The 16099-nt window shown below is 37.6% G+C and overlaps 1 protein-coding gene across 2 annotated transcripts in view; it reads left to right on the plus strand.

The window, feature by feature from the left end:
• The window catches only part of LOC120778160, an 82637-nt gene that overhangs the window by 17557 nt on the left and 48981 nt on the right, over positions 1 to 16099 (plus strand). For both annotated transcript variants that reach the window (XM_040109886.1, XM_040109887.1), the window contains exon 2: positions 15470 to 16012. In XM_040109886.1, the coding sequence (XP_039965820.1) occupies positions 15470 to 16012 (543 nt within the window). The remainder of the gene's footprint in view (positions 1 to 15469; positions 16013 to 16099) is intronic.

A 16099-nucleotide genomic window follows, 5' to 3' on the forward strand; every position in this document is an offset into this window, starting at 1 on the left:
GAGTTTAATATCAATATTATGTAAGGCAGCTATGAATAATTGTCGTTCTAAGATCAGGTTTTTGTAATTCGGACACTGGACACTGACCTCAATATACTTAAAATAGTGGCCAATATCCATGATCTTACATTTTTGAGTAATGAAGCCACACAGAAAAGGTCCAATCAGTTTGTTGACGGTGACCTTTAAACTTTCACAAAATATGCTCGATAGAATTTTATATTAGATGCGCCTTATCAGTTCTTCGCCGCCGTATTTGAATAGCTCGGCTGACAATCCATCGGCCTCTGCCGCTTTGTTGTTGCTATTCGAACTTCTTCATGGTATAATATCAGTATGTTCTGGCCATCAGTTACTTGGTCACCACTGGAGGTTCTACAAGAGCATGCTCTGGTCCAGAAACCTTCTGCTAATCGGCGCGATTGTCGGCCAGCTTGTCTCTTCATACTCACGCATTTCGGCCTCTCTCTGTTTTTGTCTGCAAATGTGTCTGGCTTTGCTCTTCAGCACTCGATATCTATCCCATCTCGCACGTGCTGTGATCGATTGTAACGTTGCGAGGTAGGCAGTCTGTTTTCTCTATTGCGACACGACACTTCTCCTCGTACCAGCCGTTCGTTTGCGTTTTCCGAAAACCAATGGTTTCGTTTACAGTTTTTCGTAAAGAGCTTGAAATGCCGTCCCACAGTTCTCTTATACCGAGTTGATGATGAGTGCTCTCAGAGAGCAGGAGTACAAGTCGAGTAGAAAATCGTTCGGCTGTTGTGATAGAAGCTTTTCGAACCTTCCTTGTGTTTATTGATGGGCGTTTTTTGCTGCATATTTTGGCTGCAAGACGTGTCTTTCGGGTACCACAACATGATCGATATAGTTGGAGGCTTTTCGATCCGGAGACAGCCAGGTAGCTTGATGAATTTTCCTACGCTGGATTCTAAAACTACAGATAACTTTATTTCGGGTCCGGCGAAGCCAATCAGCCTCAACGCATTTGTGGATCGTGGAGGCTGAATATACCGATCGTTGTCCCAAAGATACGTAGCGGTTTTCAAACCTAGCGCACAATCCTGAAGAGGAATGGTTCGCCTTCTCGTCACCTCCTCACTTCAATTTGATGTTCTTTGCTTCCTTAGAAGATACTTCGTCCAAGACCGGAAGTCATTAGTTGCTTTAGCTAAGTATATGTCAAAAAAGCGTTTCTGGCCACTCCCAAGTGCATAGCAAACAGTGAACTTTCCTCACGTGCATGAACTTCTACACATGGCTCCATCCTAGTTTTTGAGAGAGCTAAAAGGTTGTTGCTCGAGAGTGTGTATTATGAATGAGTGAGCGAATAATATAATTTAGATATAGTGAAAACATGTCATAAGTTTGAAGATGAAAACTTTTTCTCTCAATAGATAAACCCTGACTGAGAACTGGTTTAATATAATATTAAATACCTATAAGACTGCCTAAGCTAATCGACTGAATATGTTAGTGTTTATAATGCTGCCATTTCATTGATTGCTGAGTAATGCTTCTTTAATGTAATATGGTTTGCGGTACTAATAAAAGCCAATCTCCAAAGGCAATATTCTCGCAGAAGAAAATCAACTTATACAACAAATATATATGTGATTTTGAGCGCATGCTATTTGTCAATTACAGCTGCAGTGATCCAAGTGGAATGCCACTGAATTACATTAAGTATTCACATGTATTTCAAAGCAAGAAAATCGTGACTACACCCCACGTGGAACACCATGTTTATTCCGCGATATCAGAAGAATATTCCATAACAGTTCATTCGAGCAAGAATGACAATGACATTCATACATGTAAATATGTGCAGAAATATAAAATACGTATTTAAATAAATTAAAAGGCATTAAAATTGATGAAATAATTATATATTATAATTATGAAATTAATTTACAAAAGATTAATGAAACTACTTCTAAATGTAGGAATTTATGGTTGTAATTAGTTTGGAAGATGTCTAATGCCTGAAAATGAAATCAGCTTGCTTAGAATTCTAGAAAGTGAAGGCGTAGACTCTTTATAGCGTTCTATGGCGAGCAATAACAACTAAATAGAGGCCATAAATCACCACTACAACAACAGTGATCAACAAATGACGAACTTGAACCCGATCTTGATTTCGCTGCCACTAATGGACAGTAACCAGTTGCCAGCTCATTCCACTAGCATTACTGGCATGCGCTTAGAAATCGATAAAACATCTGCACGAATATTTAATGTGATTGTTTAAAAGATTTGCATGCGCTACAAATCACTTGGAAAATCTAAAAATATTTATCCAAAAAAAAAAACATTATGGAAATAAAAACCTCAAATAGAACTGCAGCCAACAAATGATTTGCGGTTGGCACACTAAGCCGTGAATGTTTCACAACTAACACTAAGTGCACAGCAATAATAACAACAATAAAATCACATTAACTGCAGCCAATTATCAACTCTTTCGGTGTTGCTCCCACACAACGCCGCTGGCGGAAGGAGGATGGCGGCGGCGGTCATTGTTTTAGTAGCGCTGAAATTTCCCGCTCAAACAATGGACACTAAATCGTCGCGAATTTGTGGCATGGAAACTTTTCAGAACCATAAATCGTGTGGTTGCAAAAATCCGTGTTACTAACAACAACAAGAACAAACATATTTCATGCAAAATTTTCTGAAACAAAAAAAAAAATAATAAAAAAAATAAAAAAGAATTCGAAAGCTGCTGCTTACATTGCTGGAAGGTTCTTTTTGTCAGTAACCAAGCAGCGGGGTGAAGAAAGAGACGCTGTGTCAAATATACGTGCTGGCCTCCAGCTGCCACCGCCAAAACACTAACACTCTTCAAACTAATTAATTGTGCTATACAGTGTTTTCCAAGAAAAGTGATATGTTTTTTTTTTTCAAAAAGAAAATGCTTCTTATTTAATGTGAAGTACAATCGATACAATTAAGTTCTGAATATAACATCATTCAAATAGCCCCACGACCTCGTTTACAGGAACGAATTCGATGAACCCAATTTTCGAGTACTTTTTCGACCAAATCAAGTTGTATGTCATGTATAGCACTTTCAATATTGACTTTTAATGCTTGAAGAGTGTCTGGTTTATTGCTAAAGACCAATGATTTCAAATGACCCCACAAAATGTAGTCTGATGGTATTAAATCACAACATCTTGTAGGCCACACAATGTCATAATTTCATGAAATTATCATATCTCCAAACTTTTTTCGAAATAATTCGGTTGTTGAACGTGCTTTGTGTTGTTGGAATCAGATGTTGTCAAGATCAACTTCTTCCAATTTCGGCCATACAAAGTTGGTTATCAACGATCTATGCCGCTCTCCATTAACAGTAAGGGTATCATCAGCTTTATTTCGATACCAATGATTCCACCGGACCAAACACCTCACCAAATTGTCAATTTAGGTGAATGTAATGGGATCCTCTTAGGAGGAGGTGATTTTCTCAAAAACATTGTTATCGTTTTAAAGTTGTGTCTAGGCAAAATCAGCAAATTGACGACGTCGCGATGGTCCAATGGCTTCAGTTCTTGAGTGAGAACAATTTTATACGTATGGGCCCAAACCCTTTCTCAAAATCCGCCAGGTTGTGGTTTAACACAGTCCCAATTCTTGAGAACGTCTTGGAATCAACAAATTGCGGTCTTCGGCAACAGATCATGACACATTAAACATGGCCGAAACCACACTTTGAAATCATATCATCCCTATTGGAAAACCTGCACAAAAATGTTGTATGCTACAAGCATATGCTACAAGTACAAAATATTCTTCCAAATCGGATCATTTTAGAGAATTTTTTGATGTTGTTTAAGTGGAATTCGATGGACTATGGACGCGATGTGCATCTAAAGGTACACACTAGAGACCAAGAAACAGTTCAAACCACAGATTTCTCGTGGAAAACCTGCTCTGAAGAAAGCAGAGACTTTAATTTCGACCGCGAAAGTGATGACCACTGTTTTCTGAGACTCAGAAGATGGGTTCTACTGCGATTAACTGGAGAGAAAGAGCCCCGTTTGTCGAAAACTTCTTCCTCTAGCAAAAATGAACTGGCTCATGCCATTGGGCATTGGGCATAGCTGTCTTGATTCTAGAAGAGAAGAATACGTACCTTTCAGACCGATTAAGAAATTGGAGCATCGCTGGCTCAGTTGTCTTGATTCTACCATAAAACTAGACGTTGTTGAGGAAGTTGAAAAAAACTTTACCATTTTTCAAAAATTTTCGTTTTTTATTTGCTAGCTAAATACTTATCGGACCGCCTTCGTAGGTATGCAGGCGTTTAGCATGTTTTTAGTACGAAAATAACCAACAACAAGTACCAAACTTTTAATTAGCATTGCATCGCAGCACTCGTTTGTGCAATTTCCAACGTTCGTTTGGCAGATTTTGTCGCTGCACTTAATTTCATGACATCCATGATGTCACAGCAGCACAACGCAAGTACAAACACATAGTATATATGGATATATATCACGCGCCAACTTGCGCTCATTTAACTGCCGATTTTTACTGTGCAATGCCATATTTATTGCAATCTTTTGCTAAGACATCATTTTTGAAGGACTACAAGTGCCTCACTTAGCTGCGGTTAGCAGACCCGCAAGGAGGCACAAGTTTACAAAAATCGCAATGAGGTCAATAATGCTATCGATAAGTTGCCATAAAACACTATATGTAAATTAAAATTGAACACTTGTAGTTTATTGCCCAATTTTATTGTTGGAATAAGTGAAAAAAGTATATATTCACTTAATTCGGTATCCTGCAAGCTACCGGATTCGGTTGACGAAATCGAATTGAATCAAATCAGGTGTGCTTACGCATACATACATACATCATATAAATCATATGGAGGCCTTACGTAATTTTATGATTTTTCGGTGATTACCGTTTGCTACGAGCTGGATCGTTTGGCTAACTTAATCGTAGCGTGAGTTTAATCACTTAATTACACTGCTTCATAGCTTGGTCTTTCATGCAAATTTATAGCTTTCATTTCAGTTTATAGCTTTGTAGAAAAATTACAAAATTTGTATTATAAAGTCCTCAATAAACGACATTCGTTTCGCCATTTTGCAAGTTGGTGTTAATTTGGTACAAAATTGTTTATGAAAGCCTCACCTTTGCGGTGAAACCTATATAATCAATAGACTTCTTCAGGGTTGTAGGTTTCTTATGGACCCACTTATCGCTCCCCATCATTCCAATTCTCTGTACTGTGATCAAATTGAAATGTGAATTTTGTCCATTTCATCTCCTGCAAAGTAATCCCCTCCCTGCAATACGCTTATGCCAACGAATTTTCAAGTCATCACAGCACTTGGAAAAATCCTCCGTCGTGATGGCTATCAGAGCCTTCTTCGATTCAGCTTCATATCCCCAATTGAGTTAAAACGGTGTCCTCGTAAGGTCATGTGAATTTGCTGAATAGCCAGAAGTTACTCGAAGGTAAATCTGGCGAATGCGGTGGTTGCGGCACGATATTAGTTGAAAATGTGGCGAAATAATCACGAATAACCGATGCAGTATGAGATGGTGCATTATAGCACTTCTTTGTTCAATAAATTCAGACATAGTAAAAATCGAAAAATTCACTTTTAGAGCCTCACAAAATGATGCGTATCTCAAATACTTGTGAATATTTTGACGTGAAATTTAGCATGGATATCACTAGCAGTACTACCAACTTACAGAAAAAAAAATTAAAAATTCACCTTTCAATTTGATCATAGTATAATAATTTCAGATTCATATATCAGAAGATGTTAAGCAATCGCTGGTTTCCAAATCATCTTCATTGCCTTGCGAATATAGTAAGACGCTGGTGGTTGTTGACATTAAGAGCTTCCTCTTTTCTCGTATGGGCTCTCCTATGTTGGCTGCTAACATAGAAGGTGATTTTCGCTGCCTTTCCTGCGCGATGTTGGCTTTGTACCCAGTAGGTTAATTTGGGGTCCAGTCTTACGCCTAGGCAATTCACAGCTTTTTGTGTGTAATGTGCTTGTTCGTCAGCAGTAGTAGCTCTTTTTTTTCTGTTGCAAGCTGGAGGTTATGTGTGTCAAGTCATGTTTACTTCCGAATCATCACCTGATTCAGCTTTTTTCGGACTTGCTTTGTGTCTCGGGCTGTGTTTACTGCTGATCTGACGTCCACGTAGCCGATTAAATATGATTTGTTTGGCATTTCAAGTTTTATTTTTCCGTCATAACTAATGTTCAACAGGTCTGAGCCTAAATTGGTCCCTTTGCTGCTCCTGACGTATCTTCTATTTGTGGTGGCCCCTCTCTAGGCTGGTACAGCAGTTATCTGTTATTAAGGTAGCTCCGAAGCGCAGCATTGAGGTAATCAGGGATTTTAAAATTTTTTCTAAAGCACCGATAATGTCCGTCCATCTTGCGGCATTGAAGAAGTTTCAAACGTCTAAAGTCGCCAACAGAACCATTCGATTATATTTGGTGCATCTACACTGTGCGACTTCTACACTTTCAATGACGCTTTGGAAAAGGCCAAGAGTTGACCTTCGGCTCTAAGCCCGTGGAGAATCTGCCAGCTTCATTGATAGCCGCTTCCAGTCTAGATTTAAGTAGTCTTTCATGCTTTTCCGCAGTGTCGAGCATGTATAGTGCGCACCATGCTGATGGCAAGCTGGGATCCTCTTTTCCCTTGCTGATTAGTCGTTGTTTGTTCCTAATTTCAGAAAATATTCCAGCTACGAGGTAGGCGTTGTAGATATTTAAGAGTACTGCGTGTCGTTCTGCGGCGATTGTTTTGAGTATTTCTGCTGGGATTGTTAGTTTTGAGCTTGCTAGCGATCAGTTGCAATTCCTCGAGGGTGAACTTGGGGATATCCCAAAGTCGTATAGCCTGTTCTGGTTCACTGGCTCTCGGTTGCAATCTCTATTCGCTCACAATGCATAATCTACATTTTGATATTCGGATGGAAATTGGTTTATCGCCTTTACTTTTCATTATTGTAAATTTGTTTTTAATATCGAAAAAAGTATTTATCAGGAACAATATGCTTAATTTTTACTTTCGGCAATTTTAAACTAAATAACTTTCTATTGCATGCTCTTCATATAGTTCATAAAGATTTCTACGTAATAAATATACAAATATAAATTTATGCAAAACATCACTTTTACTAAACGAAATAAAAATTCGCGTCCAATTCCGTCCCCGGTGGCAGATATTTCGTTGGAAATTACCGCCAAATGAGTGCTCTTTAGTTTTTATTCGTTTAAAATTGCATGAAATAAAATGCAAAACTGTCATAATTCTCGTAAGCAAGTAGTTTACGACTGCAATTGCGAATGGCTTGCACCGGGGCAACTTTATATTTACCATAACTTTTAACTACTTTTTAATAGTTTTTACGTGAGCAACTAATTACGAGCGAAGAGATTGTACGCCGCAAGCGATTGCAAAGCACCGGCATTTCGAAATAAATTAAAGGGCTTCAAAATAATGAAAGCAGGAGGCGTGCGCTTTGCAAACAGTTTTTTTTAATAAATTTAATAAAACTTATATATAATGTAATTACGTTGTTACTATCTGTTAAATTATAATAATTCATGTAGTAATGAGTAGCTGCCAAAATTACCGCAGGTGAAATGATTGGCAGCCAGATAAGATCTACAGCGAGGGAAGTGCTATGGCAACACTTTAGTCGGTGAGGGGGAAAAAAGCAATAAAAACGAAAATTATGCACAACATTTTGAACATCACTTGTGAACGTCGTTACATGTGCACTTAAGTGCGTACGAAAATATATCGGTATATACTTGTATATATTATGTATAAAGTTTTGTCTTTTTTTAAGTGTGGCGCTTTTTATTTTTCGTGCATTTATTCATACCTGTGTTTAATGTATAATATTTCGGCTATGTATAACATCTCTTGAGCATGCACTTTAGTAAATTGACAGAAATATGTTAATTATGTAGTGTTTACACACATTCCTCATTAGTCAGCAAAGTTATAAAATAATTTTGAAAGTATGTGCGTAGGCAATTCAAAGTCAGTGCAATGAGTACTTGACATCTATTATACTAAAATACTCGTATATTACAATGTTGCAGTCGTGTGCGCTTGAAATGGTCACACTTGACTAAGTATAGTGCGTACAGTAACTTTGGAACCTGTTTTGATATGAAACCTGGTTTCTTAACAGTTTTATAGAGAGGAGACAATCAAAATTAATTGGTTCTATATATGAAGCTTCAGAAATACCAGCATTTATGTATGTACATATATATATTATTCATGTTTTTCAAGAAAGCATAGAAAAGTAATTTTAACGAAATGTACCAACTCCATTCATATTCATCGCTAATTATAATTTTATTAAAATATCAATTAATGAGATAACGAGAAACTGACGATTATTTTTAACAGTTTTTTCCAGAAAACTAGTTTTCGCACGTTAGCTCCCTTTTCATAGACCAGGTCACATATTCATAAATAATATATACTACTGTGCCCAAAAAAAAAAACATTTGAATTTAAACTGCGCGCGTCGAAGGATTTGGAGAATTATTTTTTTTATTGAAAGTATCAGTCACATTTATATCAAATTTCATGCCAAAAAATTTATTAGTGTTTGAGATACGTGTCGTTCTGTGAGCTGCCAAAAGTGAGTTTTTCGCTTTTTGCGATGTCGAAATTTGTTGAGCAAAGAATTTGCATTAAATTTTGTTTACGGAATCAATTTTCTGCTGCGGATACGTTGAGGATGGTGCAGAAAGCCTTTGGTGATGAGGCTATGTCTAAAAAAAATGTTTACAAGTGGTATAGTGAGTTCCAAGCCGGCCGTGAACCTGTCGAAGACGAAGAGCGTCCAGGGCGACCATCAACCTCAACCGACGAAGCTAACGTTCAACAAATCAAAGATATGGTGTTGAAAAACCGTCGATTAACAATTAGAGATCTTGCCGATGAAGTTGGCATATCGAAAGGCTCAGCCAATACCATTTTGAAGAATGTTTTGGGCCTCAAGCGCCCTTTTTGGAAAAAAGGCGTCGCGTTGAAGTGTGTGAAACGATGCTTCCGACTACCAGGGTGTCATGAAACGCATTATAACTGGCAATGAGACTTGGATCTATGCTTACGACCCCGAAACAACCGATCAGTCGAGCGAATATCGTGCCAAAAGAGAGCCGAGATCAAAAAAATCGCGCCAAAGTCTCAAATCTCAAAAACCAAGGTCATGTTGACTGTTTTCTTCGATTATCATGGTGTTGTGCATTATGAATTCCTTCCAACCAGTCAAACAGTCAACAAGGAATATTATTTGAACGTTATGCGTCGTTTGCGTAATCCGCCTAAAAAGGCCGGAATTGTGGAAAGACAATTTTTGGTTTTTACACCACGATAATGCACCATCCCATACTGCCCTTGTAATTCGTGATCATTTCGCCAAAAACTCAACCCATATCGTTCCGCAACCACCGTATTCACCTGATCTGGCGCCGTGCGACTTCTGGCTGTTCACCAAGCTCAAAAGACCGCTCCGGGGACAACGTTTTTATACGATAAAGGAGATTCAAGCCGCAGCTAAGACGGAACTGAAGGCCATCCCGGTAAGTGACTACAACCAGTGTTTCGAAGATTGGAAAATCCGTTGTCATAAGTGCATTGCATCGGGAGGGGATTACTTTGAAGGGGATGAAATTGATTTGGAAGAACAAATAAAGAATTTTCAAAATAAATACAATGTCACCTTATTTTTTGGGCACAGTAGTACATATGTAGAGGCTATGTTGGGGACAGAGAAAGGGACGGGCTGATTGTGTTAATTTTGACACTCAAGTATACTCGAGAACATATTTTAAATCAAGTTTATATATCAACGACATATTCGGTATACAACTTGTTGGAATAACCAAACTCATTATAAGTAGTATTGGAAGTGGGTCGGTCAGGGCAACTTCGCCAAATGTCTCTATCCATTACGAGCTCAGGTCAGTTGTACATACCAAGTGTATACTGCTCGCTATGCGCTTGGTCCTTTCACAAGATGCGTGTCAACGTCACTCTTGCTTTCGCTGTCTACCCACTGGTTTCGAGTCGAAGCAGCTTTACACTAGAGCATCCTCTTTCATGCAAAAAACATAGCCTAGTCAGCACAATCGTCAAATTTTTAAGCGCTTAACTATAACCATGTCGCCGTAAAGCTCATACATCCATATTCTTCGAAGCTCATCGCTCACGGGCACGGCTCCAAAAGTCTTGCAAGGAACAGTTATCACGATGCTACAGGTACTTTCTCATCTTGTTTCGTCATTGTCCATGTTTCTGCGCCGTATGATAGACACACTATAGAGTTTAATTTTTGTTCGTCGTGAAAGGGATTTGCTTCTGAATTGCGTACCGAAAAAATCACCTGTTGGCAAGTAGTATTCTGTGCGATTATTGTTGGATTTTATGCTGATTCGAAGACATAGAAAGACGCTAACTTTTTCAAATTTATAGTTACCTACAGTGACGTAGTTCTCAAGACGCGAGGAATCTTTGTATGTGTTCTCCAGGTACTTGGGATGCGTTAAACATGTAGACTGTGGAAAGCGGCTTTGAAATCGATAAAAATGTAATGGGCATCCATCTGTTTGTCAAGGGCCTTCTCTATGATTTGACGTATTGTGAAATACTAAGGTGGTATATGGTGGATTTTTCAGGTCTAAAGCGACACTGACAATGAGCTCAAGTCTTTCATACAATACTATCGAAAGAATCTTATATGTGGTAATAAGAAGGCGGATTCTGCGATAAATAGCGCAAACTGCGGGATCTTCCCTCTTGTGCAGATTACAATCATATTATTCCGTCGAAATTATGCTTAACAGCTCAGCGGTTATCAATCGGCATCTGGAGCTTTGATGTTCTTAAGCCTCGTTTTGCTCGAGTGGTGGGACAACAAAGTGGTCGCGGTAGATTGTTGGCGGGGATTGATCTTCCTTTGTCGCAACATTGCTTCCGCCATTCAGCAGGTTTGAAAAGTAATCCCTAAACATTTGGAGTGTACTCTGTTGTAACAACATGTTACAAGGGTATAATGAACAAAGCTAGTTGATGACAAACCTAAAATGTCTAGGCATGTTGCAATCGATTTTGCTGACAATGTTTTCTTCTTCTTCAGAGAATTTTCATAGCTTAGTTTCGACGCTGTAATGTTTTAGGATATGGGGAGTATATGAAATAGTATGCTATTGAAATGCTATCTATAAGGCTATTCACTATTAATTCAATGAATATTCCCATTTGAAGACGAATAAAAATGGTGTATGTATATCCTTTGATTTCGTCTTTTATTTTTAACAGAATACAAAATTCTAATTGTTTTTTTTCATCCAATTAATAGCAAAATGAATTGAACTATAATCATTGTGGGCCATATTATCAATTTATGGAATCTTACATAATTGTTGATCTTTTGTGATGAATGAAACTCAATCTCTATGTAACTATTACAACTACAATAGCTTGATTTTGTTTCTTAAAAACTGTGGTTACCTACACTTTTGGTATACCGTTCAAAAGGTTCATAAAATATGAGGTGTGATTTCACAAAAGGTGAGCAGAAAGACTTCATATCTATGCTGTTACGTTTTGGCAGGCTGATGTGACGAATTTTCGATTTTCATTTTCCGATATAACAGTAGTTGTTTAATAGCAATTAACAAACTTTCCGTTAGCTATACCCAATTTAAAGGGGTAAAAATAATAAAGAACTACAACATGTGAGACAGAACTTATCGATTCAGGAAATCAAAGCCCAAATGAGATAAAAAGGTGTTAACACAGCAGTTACCAGAAAAACACTTTATATCAGAATTATGTAGATTAGAAACTTGATTTGCCAAACTTTCATTATTTCAGAAATCTTCTTCAATACTGTAGACATATATCTGTCCTATAATTTTGAAACACCTTTTAAAAGCAAATAAATCAAAAAACAGGGATGAAACGAAGAAACAAAAAGCTTGTTTGGTTTGTGTTAAAAAAATGTGTAATTTACCTAACTCTTTGACTGATATATTGGAGCAATAATTTATACAACCCGTGAGCTGAGCTTTGGGCATTTACTCGTACAAGACATTTTGCTCTCGACTCATTTTTATAAGCATTTGTATTATTACTAAAATCATTTTATAGATTTACATTTTTAAGAAATATAAGCTGCTTAACTCTAATGCTATGGAAAAATTTGAGTAGTAAAGAAATAAAAAAGTATTAATTTATTACCAAAAAAAAAATTATTATTTTTTGCACAAATTTCCAAATTTTGCTTTCCGCTTCATTCAGCCATCTACGCAATATACGATGCGTATCTCAAATATTTGCACTCATCAAACTATACTTCAAATAAATCATTTAACGCGCCTCAATGCCGCTTGACTGATGTCATTTGCGCATGCGTGACGAAGTTTGCTGCCCAAAGCTTTACGATTGTTTTCAAACCAAACTATCAAAATTTCAATAGAGGGGCTTTTTTATTTACATTATTTGGGCTTCTTTGTGCTTGAAGAAATTTTGATTGTTTTTTAATTTGATTATCTACATACACACTTATAGAAATGTATGTACTTGCACACACATATGGCGTAATATTTGCCTTCAATGCTTGATTTGAGGCGTCTTATAAGCTTGTACATGCGAATTTATTATATATCAGTATACTTGTAGACCTGCATGTATGCATGTATGTGCGATGGTATGCAAATATTTGTGTAGTCTCGGTATTTACCGTTGTTATTATCACTTTAGGCACTCTTGAATATCGGCTTGGAAGCTGAGTGTGTTCAAAAGTATGTCAAGGATAGAAAGTCTACCGCATACGAAACATGAGCGCATGCGTAGAAGGCAGGACTGTTAAGGTGTTACTAAAGTAAGATGCGCTGCATTGCTCATTAAAATTAACGACTGAGTGACAGTGTAATAAAATTCAAAATCTTTTTTTTACTTTTACTTATTAAGAAGATCGATGTTGTTGTAACCGACGGGATAACTATGTAAGACGAAGTTAAGTGGCGGTGAAAAAGTGTAGGGAAAGCCTTCATAGAGTTTAGTAAATGCGATAGATATGTATACATATCTATGTAAAAATACAGTATTTTATATGAAACCTTACTAACTACCGTATATCATATACTATTGTATATGGTCAACTAAAATGCGAAACAACGTATCATCAAAAAAACTCTAAAGTCGCTTTCGGATATACATATAAGTAATAAATATACCCATTTTATACCCAAAACTCAAATTTTATTTCAATATAAGTGGTTTTCTATTATAACGTTTTTCCTTCGCCGGGGACTTATGAGAAGTCATCTTACGTTATTTCCCATTTTTAATGACGATATACTAAATTTGTATATTCACTGATGCATTGCTTGATTTATCCATTTATTTGTAATCAAATATCTAATTACAAATTAATAACAACATTACTGTACGTACATATGTATGTGGCAGCAATGTACCGTTGCATGTTTATATTTATTGTATGTACATTCTCGTTTACATATGTTAAAACGGTTTTGAAATGCTTACTGCATGATTTATGGTCGCTTGTCAGTGATGTTTTCTTCCACAACTGTGATGTGGAAAATATTGTATTTACAAATTACATACATAGCACTACAATTGTATATGTATGAACATCTGCATGTATTTTTATGTTGAAATTAAATGTGGGCGATGAGCAAGCAAATGCTTTATGCGGCATGAATGAAATATGTCAGCTAAGTGGGTCGTTTGTATGTATATTTATATATAAGGTAATTAATTACAAATTACCAACACCTCTCGACCTTGGCATTTTTTCGTTGAGCTTTGCAGAAATCAATTTCTGATATATTCATGGTACAATTGGTCATATGTGTCATTATAATAATGTAGGAATGCACCATCTCTTCGTAAACCTCAATTGTCTGGAGAGTTTTTAATTAAAGCGAAACGCTCAAAGTCATTTCTTTTGATTTGCGAACTAAAGAGCATTCTGAGATACTTGGTAAGATCCCATTTCTACCTAATACCTTGAACTTTCGTGATACTGTAGAATTCAACTTAAAATATGCACACAATATTGGGAAAGGGCCCAGGAAGTGGAAACAATGTATTCATATCTCAGTGGATCTAACATTTTATTTCACCATAAACCTGCAATGGGCTTCAGAACATAGTGATATTTCTGGTAACTGTGAATCAGATTAACCAGCCAAAAGAAGCACCATTCTAAAATTTGACTACGAAAAGAGGGAGTTTATATGCCTCTGGCTACTTGTAGACATATGATCAACAAACTTATTATAAATAGAGTCTCTAGAGTCCCTAATTTGTTCAGCAAGCTGACAAACTTGTCACTAATGGAACCGTGGAAATGGCAATGACAAATAAGTCGCACTTGTCGACTATTTAAATTCAAAAGGAATGACATAAGAACTCTAGTAGGAGTGCTAACAGCTCACTGTCTAATTGGCTGGAACACCATATAATGACTATTTTAGAAGCTGTCAGGAGGTAGAAGAAGAGGAGACTATAAAACATCTTCTATCCGAATGCAAAGCTTTCTATCTTCTTCTTTATTGGCGTAGACACCGCTTTCGAGGTTATAGCCGATTTCTTCCTTTTCGATTTTTGGCGCCAAATTTGAGACTCCAAGTGCAGCCAGACCTTCCTTCACCTGGTCATTCCAAAGGAGTGGAGGACCCTCTCTTCCTTTGCTTCCCCCGGCGTGTACTGCGTCGAATACTCTCAGAGCTGGAGTGCTTTCATTCATTCGGATGACATGAACTAGAGACGTTCCATCGATTGCGTAAAGGACCATAAATCTTCTGCAGAATATTTCTTTTCAAAACTCGTAACGCTGACTCATCAGATTTTGTCATCGTTCATGCCTTTGCCCCATACAGCAGGACGGGGAAGATGAGGGGCTTGTAGAGTTTGGTCTTTGTTCGTCAAGAAAGGACTTTACTTCTGAGTTGCTTACACAGTGCAAAGTAGCACCTGTTGCAAGAGTTATTCTGCGTTGGGTTTCGAGACTAACTCGCAACTATCGGTCGAGTGTTTCATGACGATACTTCAGAGGTTGTATATATAAAAATGTTTTTACTGTCAGTTCAGAGACAATACAGTGGTAGTATTTAAGTCCCAGTTGGCCTCCTAAAAACCTAGGTACCTGCATATATGTGGATAGTTTAGATACAGATCGGTAGGGTGATCTAATTAAATGACTCCATTATTACTAAAACAGTATAATTGCATTAAATCAAGGGAACACATCTTATCCGGAAAAGCAGTTTTCTCTAAGTTGTTTAATTGAACTAGAACTAGTTTGATATAGTAAATTTATTGTTGCTTTTACGAAGACCTTACTTGTGAGCATTAATACAAATAACAAAACTAACTGAATCAATTTCATTCTTCTTTCAAGCTACTGGCGACTTTCAGTTGGACGAGGCGGAAATCGCACGCCAAAATCAAATAACACAACAAATATTCGCCAAATATTTAGAACGACGTCTGTTCCCGAATCGCAGCACAAACGAACGCATACCGACCATTTCGGAAATACTACCCAAACCATCCTCCTCCACGACGGCACGACCACGACCGCGCGGCTTCTCCTCCGCGAGAGACTTTCACAATTTTCGACGTGGTGTTGATACACAGAAAACGAGCGGTCGCAAACGATATGGCAACGCTAATCAAAAGCAGAGGCAACGTCAGCGAGGCGGCAGTAATAGCGGTGGCGCACATCGCCAGCAATTAGTTGTTGAACCTGAAGAGGAGGAAGAACAAGACGCAGAACCAACGGTACAACAGAGTACCGAGTATTATGCGGATATCAATGCCGAAGCCGATGAAGTGGCCGATGATGGTCAAGAGTCACTGCAAAGTGTCGAATCCGAGCAACACGATCACTACTATAGCGATGTGTTTAATCGTGATCCCAGCGAAAATGAAATTGACAGCGGTAAGTGATGGTCGATAGCGGCTTAAAAATACGAGGCTTTTAAGTTTAACTATGTACACTTACGTTATATGTGTATGATTGTATATG

This window comes from Bactrocera tryoni, chromosome 5 (genome assembly GCF_016617805.1).
Source record: "Bactrocera tryoni isolate S06 chromosome 5, CSIRO_BtryS06_freeze2, whole genome shotgun sequence".
Classification (NCBI taxonomy): domain Eukaryota; kingdom Metazoa; phylum Arthropoda; class Insecta; order Diptera; family Tephritidae; genus Bactrocera; species Bactrocera tryoni.